This window comes from Larus michahellis, chromosome 6 (assembly GCF_964199755.1).
Source record: "Larus michahellis chromosome 6, bLarMic1.1, whole genome shotgun sequence".
NCBI classification, from domain to species: domain Eukaryota; kingdom Metazoa; phylum Chordata; class Aves; order Charadriiformes; family Laridae; genus Larus; species Larus michahellis.
This window is the reverse complement of record NC_133901.1, coordinates 5,923,380-5,941,359: the sequence shown is the minus strand read 5'-3', so window position 1 is coordinate 5,941,359 and position 17,980 is coordinate 5,923,380. Positions and strand designations below refer to the sequence as shown.

Here is a 17,980-nt window from a genome sequence, read left to right as displayed (position 1 = left end):
GTCTGCTTTTATATAAAGTTGTAGGAAATCTAAAATCTCTTAGACTTGCATTAAAACTCGGCGAAGGGTTGTTTTCCCTGGAGCTGGGGATGTCTCCGCCTCGTTCTGCTCTGTGGTATTTTCAGCCAGGGAGTGAGTTGCATTAACCAAGAATCTGTTAAAGGAGTAAAAGGATCTGAATCAGTCCTTCTTCATTTAGCATAAAGCTCCTAGGCATATTTAATTGGGCAAAGGTGGTCCGTTTCATGGGGGAAAAAAAGGCATGCTTCCCTACATACCAAATATTTGGTGAGATTTTTAGGTAAAAGAATACCTTTTCACGTAGTGCAGTTCTAAAATACCACGTGCAGGGAGTGTGGGACAGAGGCACATGTCTACAATCCACATTTTTGAATACTGGTGGATGTAAAATATGCTGTGGATTTTTTTTTTTCCCCACACGTGTGGTAGACAGATCATATATAAAGTTAATATCAAGTTAATCTCGATGAAGGTTTTTCATTTTTTAAAACTTCCTTAAGATTTCACGTGGCAGGATTGAACGCTCACATAGAGTATGTCCCATGGATAATGTTTTTGTGTTGCAATATTGGCTCTATAAATAAATGTGAAGCGTTGCAGTAGCAAACATCACATTTGTTGGGTTTTTTTGAAGCGCCTACAGCATGTCATTACAGATGGATTGATAGTCTTGATAACATTGAACTTTTGTCAGACCTAACTTGGCAGACTTGTTACACGTCAGAAATTTTCTGTCATTTTTCTTGCGATTCAAAAGGCAAATATATTTGCAACCTTGAATGACATTGAATATGGAAAGCAGACAGAAATTTATCATTTGACAGAATTGTTTTTGTTGGGTTTTTTTCCCTTTTTTTTCACAGTGGCAAAGCTGTAATTGGATTTTAAAATTCTGACTACTCTGTGTTTTAGGAATATACAGCAGCTGATTGCGGCTTATAAGAGCTTTTTACAAATGTAAAACACATTCTTTATTACTTCACGTTCAGATCATTTATTTTGGTGCTTCTTGGACTGAGGCAACATCTGACCTTTATTACTGGGTTGTTGTACAAAACAACTTGGCAGGGTACAGGCAATGGGGAAGGTCTTGTACGGGAGACAGCGCAGCGAATGATGCAGATGCTTAGAGAGCAAATTTTCCTAACATTAAGGTTAAAACTAAACTAGTGCGCTTTGTACCTAGCGAGTGTGTTCCTTCAAATGTGCTTGCTTTGTAATAGGTGTAAAAGCGGTAGCAAAAGCTTATTTTGGTGTCTTAAAATAAATTCCGGTTTAATTTCTGAGTTATGATGATTAGCTTTAAATTAAGTATTTGTTTTGAAGAGACATACGGATGAAAAGTCGGGTTTTCTGCATATAATAGAAAAAGCAGTAGGTTTCTGGTGTAAAAAGCAGCAAAGAAATGGATGACAACATTTCATGAAAGGATGAAAACAAGTCTTCAGGCAGAGAAAAGGAAATCCTGGAGAGATCATTAAGAAGAGAGAGAGCTGGAAGAAGATGAAATTATCATATATCACCAATACTTTTGGGGGGGGCTGAATTCATAGATGGACCACAGTGCTTTACACTGAACGAGAAAGAAAAAGATTTCTGATTGCTAATAGAAGCACGCTGCAATCAAAAGGGAAAAACATTCTATACATTAGTATGCAATAGCACTATACGCTTCCGAATGTATTATACCCTAGTGAAATCAAGAGGGTAATGATTAACTCCTTAGCTGGAAAGGTTTTCTTCCAATATTTTGGTTCAAAATACAGGCACTGGTGTTAATAAATTGGGCTACGTATTGTAGACCACGCCTCTTAGTCAATATTTTATGCTAGGAGGTCATGCAGCATTGTAGGCGCTAAACACGGTGTAGAAGAACAAAGTAGTTCTTCCCATTATTTTGTTTAAAAAAAAAAATAAAAAGAGCAAGAGATTTTTTTATTAGTTTTCAATACTGTTAGTATAAATAGAAGTCGAAGCTGTGGAGCAGGGTTATTATGTGGCTCATTACTGTTTATTACCACAAGGCACATCAAGATGTCTGCTACTTAGAGGGAGTAAATCATTTGGAACATGCCTGTTTTGTCGATATTCCGCATGATGCTCGGCGCTAGCGTGCCTTCTTCCAGCGCTTTGAGGAGTATGTCTAAAATCTGTCGCTTGTCATATGTTCTCTCCGTCTCTTGCTGAAGAGAAGTGAACAGACGAATGTCTTATTTTGGTACGATTTGTTTTTTGCATTTTGGAGCGGGAGGGAGTGTTTTTCTTCGGAAAAGTTTCTGTCTAAATTGTGTTCCTATGAAATCAGAAGTGCCTTGACTTGATGTGAGTTAGGATTTGGTTTGTTGTGTAGCTCTGAGATAACAGAATTCTTTTTTATATAGCTTGACAGTGTTTTTCACTATCACTGAGGACAAAGGCTTTTATTTTATCGGTCATTACATTGAGTTTAGACCCGTAGAGAAACAGGATGGGTTTAGTGCGTTTGTGCCTCTTCAGCGGCACTTCAGTAAATGTTGGCATTTCATGGTGTTTACTTTTCTTTTAGCTTTTCAGTAGTCTGAAACCTCCCCAAAAATTTCTTTTCACCTCGGTTTTTAGGCAGGATCAGAAATAGTATCATAGAATCTTTATGGTTGTAAAGGACCTTTGAGATCATCGAGTCCAACCATACACACGCAAAAAAAACCCCTACAATCTCTGCCACTGGAGCATGCCCTGAAGTGCCAAATCTAGACGTTTCTTAAACAGGCTTCAGCACCTCAATGTCCCTCTTGTACAGAGGGGCCCAGACTGAACACAGCACTCGAGGTGAGGCCTCACCAGTGCCGAGTACAGAGGCACCATCACTTCCCTGCTCCTGCTGGCCACGCTGTTCCTGACACAAGCCAGAATGCTGTTGGCCTTCTTGGCCACCTGGGCACACTGCTGGCTCATGTGAAGCTGGCCGTCCACCAGCACCCCAGGTCCTTTTCTGCCGGGCAGCTTTCCAGCCACTCTTCCCCAAGCCTGTAGCGTTGCTTGGGATTGTTGTGACCGAAATGCAGGACCTGGCACTTGGCCTTATTAAACCTCATACAGTTGGCCTTGGCCCATCGATCCAGCCTGTCCAGGTCCCTCTGTAGAGCCTTCCTACCCTCAAGCAGATCAACACTCCCACCTAGCTTGGTGTCATCTGCAGACTTACTGAGGGTGCACTCAATCCCCTCATCCAGATCATCGATAAAGATATTAAACAAAACCGGCCCCAAAACGGAGCCCTGAGGGACACCACTGGTGACCGGCCGCCAAGAGGATTTCACCCCATTAATCACAACTCTCTGGGCACGGCCATCCGGCCAGTTTTTAACCCAGCGAAGAGTACACTTGTCTATGCCATGATTCGCCAGCTTCTCCAGGAGAATGCTGTGGGTGATGGTGTCAAAGGCCTTACCGAAGTCCAGATAGACAACGTCCACAGCCTTCCCCGCATCCAGAAGGCGGGTGACATGGTCATAGAAGGAGATCAGGTTGGTTAAGCAGGACCTCTCTTTCCTAAACCCATGCTGGCTGGCCCTGATCCCTTGGCTGCCCTGCACTTGCCGTGAGAGCTCACTCAAAATGAGCTAGTGAAGTTAAGCTCAAGCTCATCAAAGAACTAATAAACCTTGGTAAATCTTAGACTTTAACGGCAACAGCTAAGGATTGCAGTTGAAAGGCTCTCGTCTCTCCTGCGTGAATGTGAAATTCTTTCTTTTTTTGATTTGTCTTTACAGCACTTTGTATTTCTTTTAGCTGGTGCCTAATTAGGAGTTTTTTAAAATGCCGCATTTCCCCATTGGGGATGCAGAGTGCTGCGAATATCAAGTAACTGCCGGTGATTTTTACTGTCATGATGTTTATCTCCTGTTACTTAACCTTCCTCCTCCTGCTTTTCTTGCTCTCTAGCCTGAATGTCGTGTGTGATCTCTGCCAAAGGCCTTGCGGACAGGGGATCTGTCACCTGCGTCCTCGTGCCAGGCTTTGAGAGAGAATGTGGTGTGTCCCCTTAGCCCTGGCTCTCCCCTCGCCAACATGGTGAGGAGGTCAGCTCTGCCAGCGAGCCACATCAAGACATTTGTCAAAAAAATTGAGAAAAAGACACCCACAACCCGTTATTCTTTCGCAGGTTCATTGCTGTCCCTGCTTGCCCCTGCACTGATGAATTACGTGTCTGTGTGACATTAGCACTTCAGAGAGAGCAAAGCAAGCAAGAAACCATTGCTCAAGAGTGTGTTCCAGAACGCATGAAATCAGAGCAGCAAATACCTGCTGCTTTTGTTATATTTACTGTCCCATTTGACAAATTTTCTGGTTTGGAAATACTTCCATACCATCTGTTGTCTCTGATCCTGTTCAACAGAGCAGCCTTACTGGCCTGATGATTTTAATCCCGTTTCTTCAGAAATTCTTGTGCAGGGTATATAAGTACCCAGGTTAAAAAGCAAATGTCTTTGCCATTGATTTTTCTCTGCCATTGGCTAGTCGATTTATTTATTTATTTATTTATGTGGCTCTTTAATGTTCTTCATTTATAATGTATAGATCTTTATCTAATCTTTCCTATTCAAAATCATGCAGGCAAGCACTAACCTGATCAGGTGACTAAGAAAGATGTGTAAATATTAGTGCACACATATCTGAAAGGAAAGAAGGACCTTAATTGGTCTAAAATACTACCGTCTTTCAGAGGTTTCTCATCTCAGCCATGACTGATGGTATTTCTTTATCAGGGAGTGTAATGATAGGACAAGGGGTCATGGTTTCAAACTGAAGGAGAGTAGATTTAGATTGGATATCAGGAAGAAATTCTTGACTGTGAGGGTGGTGAGCCCCTGGCCCAGGCTGCCCAGAGAAGCTGTGGCTGCCCCATCCCTGGAGGGGTTCAAGGCCAGGCTGGACGGGGCTTGGAGCAACCTGGTCTGGTGGGAGGTGTCCCTGCCCAGGGCAGGGGTTGGCACTGGATGGTCTTCAAGGTCTCTTCCAACCCGAACCATTCTGTGATTCTAATCATACACAAATAAGCTGGTGGAAAGGACACTAGAAAGATGGTTCCTGATCTTGCTGCATGGAAGTGAGGAGTTGGGTGGAGGCTGCAGCTGCTGGAGCTGGGTGGATGCCGCCACTTACCTCGCGCAGAAGAGGGGAAGGAACAATCCACCATTGCACCTCTTGGATGAGTTGCGGGGCACAGCAATGTAGCTGGGGGCCACTGCTGCAGCGCTTGCCTTCAGGGTCCTTGGCCGTCTCAGTAACTCTTTCACTCTGTCACATCAGAATCGTACACAATTGTCCTCATATAACCAGGTAACGTGCTCAGTGCCCGCTCTTTACTCACCACCTAATGCTTTCTCCCGACAGACGTAAACGAGTGCACCACTGAGAACGGCGGCTGTCATGACCAGTGCTGTAATACCATCGGCAGCTACCACTGCAAGTGTCCAGCTGGCCAGAAACTGGAGGAAGATGGAAAATCCTGTGGAGGTAATGTTTTGTACTGTGTCTCACTGCTATTAAGAAATCAGGGAAGACACTGGAAAGGAAAAGGAAATGTTAGCTTTTATCAGGAGCCAGATGAAGAGCATATACTCAGAGTTGTCAGGAGTGCAGATCTTCTCATGTCTGGATTATGAAGATGTAACTGTAAGAACACTTCAAAGGGCTGGGGTTTTGTTTTCTTTTTTTGAAAAAATGTTATCGCTTAACCTGGATTGGCTATGCCATGTTCTGATTATGGAATTTCCATCATCAGTTTAAAAACCTGAAGAAAGTGTATACGTTTGATAACATTTCATCTGTCTCTAAAACAAAATGGTTCTTATCAGAAAACACACATACATTTTTTGCATTTCAATCACAGTTCCACAGCTAGAGATTAACTGAATAAAAAAGGATTTAAAACCACATGCTACGTAAACCCATTTGTCGTCTTCCTAAGGGAAATATAAGTCTAGTTAGTGCATTATGGGGTAAAATTTGTTCTTATGCAAAAGCAAAACATTGCATAGGCTTATGTTAGAACACATAATGACTTCTTAAAAATGCACTGGTAAACATAGAGTGAGTGTAAATAAGCCCATCTGATCTGCTGACCTACATTCACTACATTTTTTGCATCATCAGATGCAAAAAGTAGAGGAGACCAGGTGTAAAGTAGCCACTGTGTACTGTATTGCGGGCCAGAGCAGCTCCTTCTTCTTGAACACTCCTCTGATACAGGTAATGAATGTTCGCTGCCGTATGGTCTTGTGTGCACTGGCTGGGTGCCTGGATCACACCCTCGATTGCATTTCATTGCTGCAGTAAGCATGTCATTGACGGTTTTTGATTATCTCAAGAGGAAGGGGGTGGTAGGTAGGTTTTCATGAACTGTATTACTATCTTTTCACAAGAAACGATCTTCTCCGGCTTTTGCTGTTGCATAGTGTCTCACAAATACCTTTATTCGAGGAACTCGTTTTACCATTGTCCTTCAATGTCTGTCTTATTTGTACAAAGCAATGCATTTCTTGGTTGTAGTTATATGCTTTATCCTAACTTTATCTTGCTGAACTCCTTTTTTCTCTGGAAGATGGAAGAATTATTTTCCACAGCCAACCTATCATTTGATATCCAAGTTGAACAGTGCAAATAAGCTGTAGATGGTTATTTTATTTTGATTGAAGGTTTTCATTATGGTCTTCCATGTTTTTATTTTGGCCTTTTGAGAGCTCAAGCCAGAAATGCTATCCGTGATTCACAGGTTCCTGCTACTTCTCCTCAGCCTTCTCTTACCTTTTCTGGGGACTGGTTGGTGATATGCCATGAACCAGTGTATAAGTCTGTACATTGATGACTACTTACTGCTTTTAGATATGCATAAAAATTGTCCAAAACTGAAGTATTTGAAGGCAGGGGTCTTACTCATTGTAATCCTAAATTGCTTAGCATGCAAGAGTTCTCTTTCCGTTAGAAGAGTTTTGTGTTAATAAGTAAATTAGTATTCGTTCTACATGATTCTGCTATTCTTAAAATACACTTTCTAGTATTCTGATGTTCTTTAAAAACTCAAACAGAGCCAAAAATATTTGATTCTTGTACTATATACTATCTAACCAGGAATTACCGGAGAACGTATTGTTAGCTGTTTTGAAGCTGCTTTTGCAAATCTTCCGACAAAGGTGGAAACGTACAATAAACTGGAAACGCTCAAGTGATAGAACAAAGTGAACGTTGCAGTAACGCTAATTACACCTAAACTTTTGTGTAGATAATGAGGACGAGCATATGGCTATACTGACTTTCAAGAAGGCCAACTTCAGCCAACTTCGAGCCATCAGATGTTACAATATTAAGTAACTTTGTGGGTGATTATTACAGAAGGGAAAAGTGAGCTCCCAAACAAAAACTGTGTGTGCTGCTGGAAGGTGTCAGTCTTTCAGGACACGACATTGAATTGGTGTTTTATTGATGCCTCTGCGTTGCTCAAAGGGGTCATTTGGCAGATGAGAGTAAAAGAGCTTCTCATTCAGGTTAGCTAGCGTTTTTTGGAGGAGTAAGGCTTTTAGTTGTTCTGGCTACATTCTTTCTTTCTTTCTAGCATCATTGTGCTTTATGTTGCCCCTTAGTCTAAACTCACGCGTTAAATAGATGTGTACTATTGTTCTGCTCCCATTATCTGTCTCATGGTTGGTTTTATTTCACTGGTGACTGAAATGATCAATTGGTGTACAGATTTTTTTATAAGCCAAGGTAGAAATGAGGTGTATCGTTAAAAAAGCACCATGGAAGTAGTACAGATTTTATTCAGTAAGTCATCGTTAGTGCAAAGATTGATCCTGTTTTTCAGAAACAAAGTAGAGCATCCTTCTGACAAAAAGGAAGGATGTTGTAAGGAAATAACTGGTTTGTTGTTGGGTTTTTTTTAAATATGATTTTAGCCATTTGTAGCTGTTTAATGCTAAGAAAGGGAAAGAGGATAAAAATTCACTAATCCAACAACCTAATGAAGGGTACTGCTGATTTGGTCAATAATAGCTGGGGGGGTTGTGAGCAATGTTAGGAGACCCAAGGGCCTAATTTCACAGCTAGAATGAGCTGGCGACGCTCAGCTTCTCTATCTTCCTGGGCATCAGAGGTGTCTGCAAGACACAAGGCTCCATGAATATGAAGAAGACAACAGCATAAAATGGGAAAGATACTATTAAAATAAAGATGTTGCTATCAGCATTGACTAAACTTTGCCTTTCTGGGGTGGTTCTGCAGACGGTTAAAGCCATGTAGGGAAGGGTATGGAGCAGCACGGCCCGGGACATCCCACCCTGTGGGCTCCATACTCCTTCCGAGGCCTGTGAGGATCTCTTCTAACTCGCTTATGGCAGGATTTATCGTTCAGAGTTATGTGGTATGTAAAGTCTTACTTCACTTCATTAAGGGATGCTTACATGAAGAGGCAAGTTGTAGTAAGGCACGTGCATCTATATAGAAACGCCAGCCAGCATGGTGAACTGATTAGCCTTTCAAAAGTAATTATCTACATGTCGTACTGCAGATTTTACTCTTCGGTGTTCATGGACAGAGCTTCAGTTTTCTTACCTGACAGGGAAATATTTTCTGGCAGATAGTCGCGTAGGCATGACAGATTTTGACAGAAAGCTCATGCTTACCTCTCGCTCTTTACGTGTCTGATGGAAAGTAATAATGAGAAAGGATTTGGGTTTTAATCGCTGCACAAATAATACAACAAATTAGTATTCGACATTTATTAGGATATGACTGTCAGCCTCATTCTGTGCCCTATGCATCTGTACCAGCTTTCAGCGTTTTGGGGGCAGTCTGGTTGGCGGCCGTATCTTGGTCTGAGTAAGGGAGAGGAAATATGTGTGTGTGTTTGTGTGTGTGTGTACATGCACAAATCAGCGTTGCCTTTGTGCAATACCTCCTGACTTGTTAAGCAGAGGTACCGCTGACTCCTTATGTGATACTCTGCGAGGTGTGCAGATGTTCTCATTTTATATTTGATACTAATGCAATACAATTCTCCTCAAACATCACAGAAAACAAAAACGATATTTTCCAAGCATGAATACCATTTTAAAACTCAATTATTGGCACAAGTCCAGACCCGAAAGACATGCTGAGGCTACAGCTACAAAAGCGCGTTTTCACACATGAATAAGCTCCAGAAGTCAAATTAAAAAAGGTCGTGACCTTATGTTAACCTTCTTTGATAAACTGTCATTTCTTATTTATATTATTGTGCTCTGCCAAGGCGACTGAAGGAAGTTAGAGACAAATGGAGTCCTATGATTAGCTGTTGATGAAAAGAAGCTTTTATTTTACTGATTAGAGTTACATTGCAATCGCCGCAACCCCGTCCCCAGGGGTTTCGGTCACACATTGAAGTCCTGGCAGGTCTCCTGCCCTTTGCCAGAGGGACTTGCGGAGCGGCCGTGTCCACAGCCAGTGTGTGACTTTCCAAGGCCACCACTGCTTACCCCAGTAATGTGATAGTCATTGATTAGCCTGATCCCAGGTCAGATGAGAATTCTCCAAACAGTGTTGCCACCGAAGAGTTAACAGTTGGCCTAAAAGAAATACTGAAGGATTTTTCTGGAGAAAGAAAGTGTTTATTAAAATGACCTCAGCGTTTATTTAGTCTGTAAAGTTTGAGGTGTGGATCCTAACTTAGTCTTGTCAAACTCTGCTTTTGTCAAAGAGAACAAACATGCTCATTCTGCATTTGGAATGTTTTCCTTGCTCAACAAATCAATGCACCAGGCTTCTGCCACGTCCTGAAGAACATAATAGCAAGCACCTCGAGGGAAATGCCAAGGCGCTTTTTCACTTATTTATTTGTTTTTTAATAGAACAGGAGAAATTAGTCCACTGGAGGGATTCAGGATGCTTTTGCATTGTCTTATTTCAGAAAGTTGCATTTGACTCATAAGACTATGGCATGCCATGACACAGAGTTAGTTATTTTCAGGAACACTTCAATAGAAGGAGAATAAGGAAAATAAATTGTATTTTACAAAAAGAAAAATATACCAGTTCTGATTACAGGCGCAGCAAGTACCACTCCACATCAACTCAGATCTTAGAGCAGTCAAGTAAAGGCACTCCTAGATGAGGTAAAGCCACCCAGCCGTCTTCATCTTTCTCTATTTCAAGACCTTGTCTTGAGATACGGAAATAAAACCAGTCACAGCGATTGTATCACAATTATTTGTAACTGAATTACTGTGCCCACTTAGTGACCACTTCAGAGAATTAGGGGAACAGAAAACTCCATCTTGTGGCCTTAACAGACGCTGGGTGAACAATCTTGTTAACTAAGATATTTTAATGTGTTGGTTTTTTACAGCAATTCAAGAAGGAGGAAAAAAAAAGACTAGGCAAAAGAAAAAGAATTGCAAGAGAAAAGAGGACAAAACCTAATTTCTGGTATTTCCAACCCTGTTGTTAGGTGCTCACGGGTACCCTGGGACTCCAACATGGGTTCATAGAGTCATCTAGGTTGGAAGGGACATTTAAGATCATCGAGTCCAACCATTTAACCTAGCACTGCCAAAACCACCACTAAACCGTGTCCCTCAGCACCACGTCTGCCCAGCTTTTAAGTACCTCCAGAGATGGTAACTCAACCACTTCCCTGGGCAGCCTGTTCCAATGCTTAATAACCCCTTTGGTGGGGAAATTTTTCCTAATATCCCTCTTAAACCCCCCCCCAGTCCAATGTAAACCTCCCCCAGCACAACTTGAGGCCATTTCCTCTTGTCCTATCACTTGTTACTTGGGAGAAGAGACCGACCCCACCTCTCTACTCCCTCCTTTCAGGGAGCTGTAGAGAGCGAGAAGGTCTCCCCTCAGCCTCCTCTTCTCCAGGCTGAACACCCCCAGCTCCCTCAGCTGCTCCTCACAGGACTTGTGCTCCAGACCCCTCACCAGCTCCGTTGCCCTTCCATGGACCCGCTCCAGCACCTCCATGTCTTTCTTGTAGTGAGGGGCCCAAAACTGGACACAGCGCTCGAGGTGGGGCCTCACCAGTGCCGAGTACAGGGGGACGATCACTGCCCTAGTCCTGCTGGCCACACTGTTCCTGATGCAGGCCAGGATGCTGTTGGCCGTCTTGGCCACCTGGGCACACTGCTGGCTCGTATTCAGCCGGCTGTCGACCAACACCCCCAGGAGGTCCTTTTATACCCGGCAGCTGTTCTTAGAGCTAAGTCAGAAAACTCCCAAGCATTTACATTTCAAAATATAAAAAAAAGAGCTGTGAAGCACTCAGTCAGAGGCCAAAGAATGATCATTTTCTGCTCCATTAGCTTGTACATCTACAATACTGGTAGGTGTCTGATCACTTGCAGTTAATTTAACAAGAAGCAATACCTGGTTTTACATTTAAATATTGTTTATTTATGGTTGCTCCTACCTGTCAGATCAGTATCTTTAGTCACAAATAAAAAGCATAATTACTGCTTTTGATTTCCGATCCCAGTTGATAAAAATCAAGGGTTCCCTTAATTCTCTTATAAAGGGAAATATATTAACCAAGATTAAGAATTCATTGTGCATTTTAAACCCTTTTTAGCATTATGCAGTCAGACTTCTGTGGTTTTCTGGAGACTATTGAGTTTAGGCAGAACTGTGTGGGGTTTGTGCCTGGCTGCAGAGAGGATCTGGGCAGAAACTATCCAAAGACATTCATAGCTGTATTTGCAAACCTTGTTGGGAATTTAATTTTAGTTTTACTCCTGAGGAATTCTTTTGGAGATTCCCCATTCTCATTTTTAAGTATTTGTCTTAATGAAGGCTGGAGGTCGTTTGTCTGACCTTTCCTACGCGCTCCCGTGCCGCCTTCGGAGCCAGCGGGGATCAATAGCTGCGAGAAGCTGTTGCGCTCTCCTGGGCAAATAGCGTCATCCTTCTGTGTTTGTCTCTTCCTGGTAGTACCACAGCAAAAGATGTGCTCAAGCCAAGTAGTAAAAATTCCAACAGATTCATAGTAAAGGTAATATTAACTGCAGGCTATTGGACTTTTTAAAATGAATTGCCTGAATCCTGATGAATGGGAAGCCCAAGGCAGGCAGGAACCTGGGCTGAATCGCGGCGGGTTCGTTTCAGGCTCACAGCGGCTGCCAGCACGTAGCGAATGCCACGCGTGGGTTTGGCCAGTCCCCGCTCATTTTGTGAGCCCTCCCAAGCCTAATCCACTCGATTACACGCTGGGGACACACAAACCCTTTCAATCTTATTAAAACGTATCATATACTAACCTCAGCAAAATCACAGTCATTTTGGGTCTGACCTGTTTCTCTTCAGTCGGGGAAGGGCAGACACGTCACTTGGACCAGAACAGAAACTTCCAACCTATTTTTTGAGCACTTCTGTGGCAGTCTTAGCTGAGAAGAGCATCTGATTCTCTGATAATTGATTTATTTTTGAATTTTAATTGCACTTGTGTAGATTTCTCCTTATTAACGCTTGACTGTTGCTAAAGTCTCCCCGCTCCTCTCTTACACGCTGAACAAAGACGGCTGGGAGTTAAACCCCCGAATTTCTCACATGTGATGTCCCTCAGGGCAGATGAACTAACAGTTGTGACAGCTTCCTCCAAAGTGAATATTGCCATTGAAGAGTGAGCTCGTTTACCCTGGATGCATGTTTTTGTTGGTTGGAGCTGAGGACAGGCACAGTCAGTTTCCAGTCACTTTTTAAGCAGAAGTTTTATGCAGACGAGTTGGGTGGAAAAGGCTGGTGTCAAGAGCAATATCCTAATCTGAGGCTCCAAACCTACAGCTGAAGGAGTCCTACCTGCAGCCTTGGCTCTCTAGGCAGACTGGGACTACTTATATTTCAAGAATTCAGTGATTATTTCAAGATAATCTTGCTAAATCTCTTTTTTCCATGGGGGAAAGATCTTTTTCCCATGGAGGGTGTTTTTTTTGTTGTTGTTGCATATATTTTTTTCCTAATTCAACTGCAGTGTTTTAATAACAGCCTTTTGCATAAACAAACCATGCAACTGGCAGTGTAATTTTCAGGTTATTTGAGGATTACACAGGGTTGGGTGTAGCATGGTGTATCGGCATGTCATACGCTTTCTGCAGCCCGTCTTCTACTGTGTTCCAAAGCAGCATGTTTCTTAAAAATCGTAGTATTATTCATAAACCACAGAAAACTGGCACCCTGTTCTGCATTTCAGTTATCAGATGAATTATTGATCACTGATCTGACGTGGACTGAAAGGGAAAAATTGTTTCTGGATGTCACAGGCCTGCCAGGTAACAACAAACGAAGAGTCCCATCTCTACGGCATCTGCTGGTCTGGTCCATATGGCGCTTGAAAGCTCCCCGTGCGTCACAGCTGATTATAGACTCGGCACATGGGCTGCTTCCCCAAGGCTTCCAGCTCCCCTGTCTTCCTCCCGGATCTGAAAAGCCTCACATGGGCCCTACCAGCTGGAAGGAAATACTAAGTGGGAACCGTAGCTTGCTATTATCTTTAGAAGGGAGTAGTTGCCTAAAGTGCAGGGAGAATGACAGTCATCCCCTTCCTGCTTTCTCTGTGTGTGTCTCCAGCTCTTGCAATTGTGAGTTTGTGCAGAAAGTTGGGCTGGAGCAAACATACTGCCCTGAAAAGTTTTCTTTGTCCAAATTGCTCGATGCATGAAGCTTTGTTGATCAGCTTTTGACAATGAAAACATTTAAGGTTTGGAAATATTATAGTATTTGCTGCACCAGTCAGGGCTTTAATGTGGCTTAATTAATGCAAGAGCTTTGAATAGTGGATGAAAAGCACTATATGACTATATGAAAAGACTATTATTGTCCAGACAAAATATAATATTTAGAAATAATATGACAAAAATGATAGACTGCAGTACAAATATGTTTTGAGATATTTCCAGGGCTCTGATTAGTTTATATTAGCTAGTTTCTAGCATTTATGACTAGCTCTGAAAGGCAGGTTATGGAGAATGTTAACATTCCACTGGGCTGATTGACAATAATTAGTTTATTTTAAAGGAAAGGAAAGAAGCGTGGTATTGTTGCAGCTGACTAATGTGAATTAAAAGCTAGGTAATCTTTTCCGCAATTACAGAGATACAATGATTGCCGTTGTCAGAGAAGAAAATACACTCGTACTTTTAAGAATCATTGTGTAGGAAGAGCTTTGCAAGCCTGAAATTGAAGCTCTGGTCATGGTCTCCAAAATTACGGTTCGTAGTAATTTTATGCTGAAGCAAGACTTCTGAATACTTAAATTATGACTTGTTTGTAGCAAGGTATTTACCAGCAAATGTAAGCATCTTATAAGCAGCACATGAGTCATCTTGGTGTTCCTTTGGAGCACATCGAAAATGTAAATTGCAACTGAATTACTCTTGTGTAGAGAGGCAAGGCTTAGAAACCTTCAATTCATACTTTAAATGGAAATTATGGGAGGAAAAATGTGCCCATTTGCCTTTCACTGGAGAGTATTGTGCAGGGTAACTACTGCTTTTTCTATAGCTTTGCCTACAGGCTACGTAAACACGGAGTAAGGCAGATACAGAGATAGGAAGAAGTACAACTCCTGAGTGGTGTTTATATTCCTCTTTAGGAGCATTTCATAGCAGTCTTCATTGGGACAACTGATAGAAATCCCATTTTTTTATTGAAATGCCCGTGGATTTTACAAGCCATCTGATACACCCTTGAAAATCTTTAAAACAATTTGTGATAAAATCTAAACCAAACAGAAATCTGTGAGCTTCTCTGTTCAAAGCGTTGGCCCAAAGGAAGGGATCCAGACATGACTGTCAGCAAGATAGCAACTGCTGGGAGGCCTACAGTTCGTTATTAAAAGATCAGTAGTTTGATCAACATCATATTGGATTACTCATACTTCAATTACATGAGTACCTGAGGGCTTTAACTGGGGTTTATTAGAAGACCAACTTGAAATAAACCTGCTGTTGATGCATACCAGATCTTTGAAAGACCCACCTGACTACCTTGTTAACAGTTCCTGTCCCAAAAGAGATTCAATGTCAGCCAAAGACTTCAAAAACAACTAATAAAAATGGAGCAATCGAGTGATCAATTTGATGTCATTTTTAATCTCAGTAAGAGGGGGAGGAAAAAAAAAAGGAAAAATAAAAAAAGGAATCTTCTGTGCTTGGTGACATAGTTCATTAGGATCCCGCTCTGGAAGTTGGTATGGACAGGTTTGGGATGTGCTAATGCCACTTCTCTCTTCTTGTGGATGAAACTCTGACAAGTCACGACTAATATATGTCATAAGGAAGCAGAGCAAGAAAATCTGTGTAACATGCTGTCTTTTGCTCGCTGGCAATTTATGTTGCAGATCGGCCTGGAGTTGATAGCTCCAGTGGGGGACCGATGCTTGTGGAGGCTTCTTGAGGAGACGCCATGTGAACTGAGGCTGTAGAGCCATGTCCGTGAGCCAGCTTTTACAGAAATTGAGTGGATCATGCTGTGATCTCGTCTAGGTGAGATTAGCAGGGAGATGCAGCTTGGTGGCTGAATGGTGTGTTTTCCTGCTCTGTTTTCCTCGTCCCACACAGCCTTGTCGCTGCAAGCGCAGTGGCAGCATTGCACGTGTTCCACGTGTTGAACAATACGGTTCTGACTGGCGATTGCTCACCCAAACCAATTATTCCCAAGGTTGGCTTATGTTCCAGTCACTTTGCAAGACGAGTCTATCCACGTGATGTCTTAAAGCTTTTTACCAACGCAAGTAGGACATTTGTCACAACTAGCATTCGTGTTTCTGACCGGCAGAGTATATGTACTGTAAGTTGGAAACATCAGATTATTAAGGTATTTGCATGATTATCATTTTCTTTTGCATATTTTACCTACTGTGTGTGGAAAAGACATTTCTCTATGCATCCTACTGTAGTAAAGACACTTACTGAGCTCAGCGAGTGGGCATTAGTGTTGCTGCTAACAAAAACCAAATGTTCTCATCAGATCAGTCATTTCTCTCTTTTTATTCCGTAACTGTTTTTTCAAACTGTCGTATCCCGCCGAGAGAAGATACTGATGGCCCAACATATAAACGTCTGTAGTATGTCTCAGACTTGAATCTGCGCAAGGAGTTTGGGCTGTATCATGCTGTCGCTTATTAAGTACTTCTCCTCGTGGAGATCCTTTCCTCCTTTGCCACCCTCCCGTCTCCCAGCATGGCCTAACTGAATTGTGCTGAGGAACTGTATTTAAAAATTGATAGCCCCATCATGAATTTTCCTTCTGCTATTGTGCCCCATGTCAGAAGAACTTGCGGGAGCGTTGTGGTGAAGCTGCTGATGCTAGTGGTCTCAAAGCCTCTTTCCTGAGCAGAAACTACATAAAACTTTAATTATTGTGTTTCAGCCCACACTGCTGCAGTGCAGAGACAAAATGTCCTCTTCCAACTTCACTGGTTACAGGCGGTGCCTTCACTTCTTTTCTACAGGAAACTAAAATTAACAAGGCTGTTTTCTTCAGGCTATAAGCATTTTTAAAGATCTTAAGTTACGCGTTTGTCTGGATTGTCGTTCTTCAGATTGTACTTCCTTGTTGTTTCATGTGGTCATTCACTTATCCTGGCACCAGTTGTCCACTGAGAGTCTGTGTCCTTCTGTGTGGGTGTCATATTGATGTGAACTGGAGTCGTCAACTGTATGCAGTTGCCAAAATACCTATTAGTAGAAGCCCAGTGTGGAGGCTGGTAACCCTGTCAGTCTTCCTTTTTGGCTTTACTTTGCTGAGATGCTGTATACTATCCCGAGATTCAGAAATGGGTTATCCTTTTTTGTTTTGAAGACTAAAAGTGGAGAAAAATGTACAGAACTGGTTTGTGAAAGGACAGGGGTAGGTATTGCTTCGCGGCTGTATGAAAATATCATGGTGTTGTCTGTGGTCAGTCCATGAAATTATCATGTTCTTTAATGCTATACCTCGATTTTCTTGCAAGTTATCTGGCCCCAATAATTGCTGAAAACTCATATATATATGTGTGTGTGTCTGTGTGTATATTTAATAAAGAATGCCTTGAAACTCTAATTAGAGCTGCTTGACTCCAAAGCAGTTTACATATCACAGGCTTACACAGCTATCAAACAGATGCTTCTCCTTTTTTTCATTCAACTGACATTTTCATTTTCTCTGCATATTTTGAGGACTGAGCAGTGATGTGTTTTGACTCCTGAGGCTACAGACGATATCAAAATGAGGATTAGAAATGAAGCTTTACCTGTCAATTAAGTTGTTAAGCTTGTCCTCCACAGCGTCTACACTTTCAAATGGCCTGTTTATTGAATTTGAAATAGTTTTCATTCTTGACCTTGTTTAAATTGAATGGACAGTTCTAATTATAATCTTCGGAGTTTTCAGCTGCAACATATGGTTTGCATATAGAGTTGTGGATGGGGGGCTCTTGCCTGTTTATTGAGCTAAACCATTGTTAAATATCTCAGGATAGATCGGCACGTCAACGCATTGAAAGTGAGCAGAAACCAGCAGTACAGATATTGGCCGTTTTTGTCTTTTCACATCACTCTCTCCAGGTGATCTGCTCTTGAGGGACACCTGAGAAATGAACTGTGATTGCAGGATGCCGTCATTGGCGAGGAACAAGTCACCACTTTCAATGGTTGCATTGTGCCAGTCTTCACGCGAAAGCAGTATTAAAAAAAAAAAAAGTCTTGGAGCATCTTTTTGCCTGATACATTCGCCGTCCCAACAATAAATTCAAATTACCAAGATCTTTGGCAAATCAGCATCTTTCTTTCAAATCATCTCTGGCCCCCACTAACAGGATTGTGTGACGGGAGTTTATTCACGTATTTATTCTCCCGTAGGGCCAGTGACAGATCAGGAAATTAAATCCAGGTCTTTAAGACTTGGTCGGGTGCATTGTTCAGCGCTTATAGATGTCTTCTCCCCAAAAGCAATTGCTGGTGCTGAGCCC

At 42.1% G+C, this 17,980-nt stretch overlaps 1 protein-coding gene across 2 annotated transcripts in view; it reads left to right on the top strand.

The window, feature by feature from the left end:
• Positions 1–17,980, top strand: part of LOC141744332 (uncharacterized) — a 207,535-nt gene that overhangs the window by 111,610 nt on the left and 77,945 nt on the right. For both annotated transcript variants that reach the window (XM_074590005.1, XM_074590004.1), the window contains exon 5: positions 5,398–5,520. In XM_074590005.1, coding sequence (XP_074446106.1) covers positions 5,398–5,520 — 123 coding nt within the window. The remainder of the gene's footprint in view (positions 1–5,397; positions 5,521–17,980) is intronic.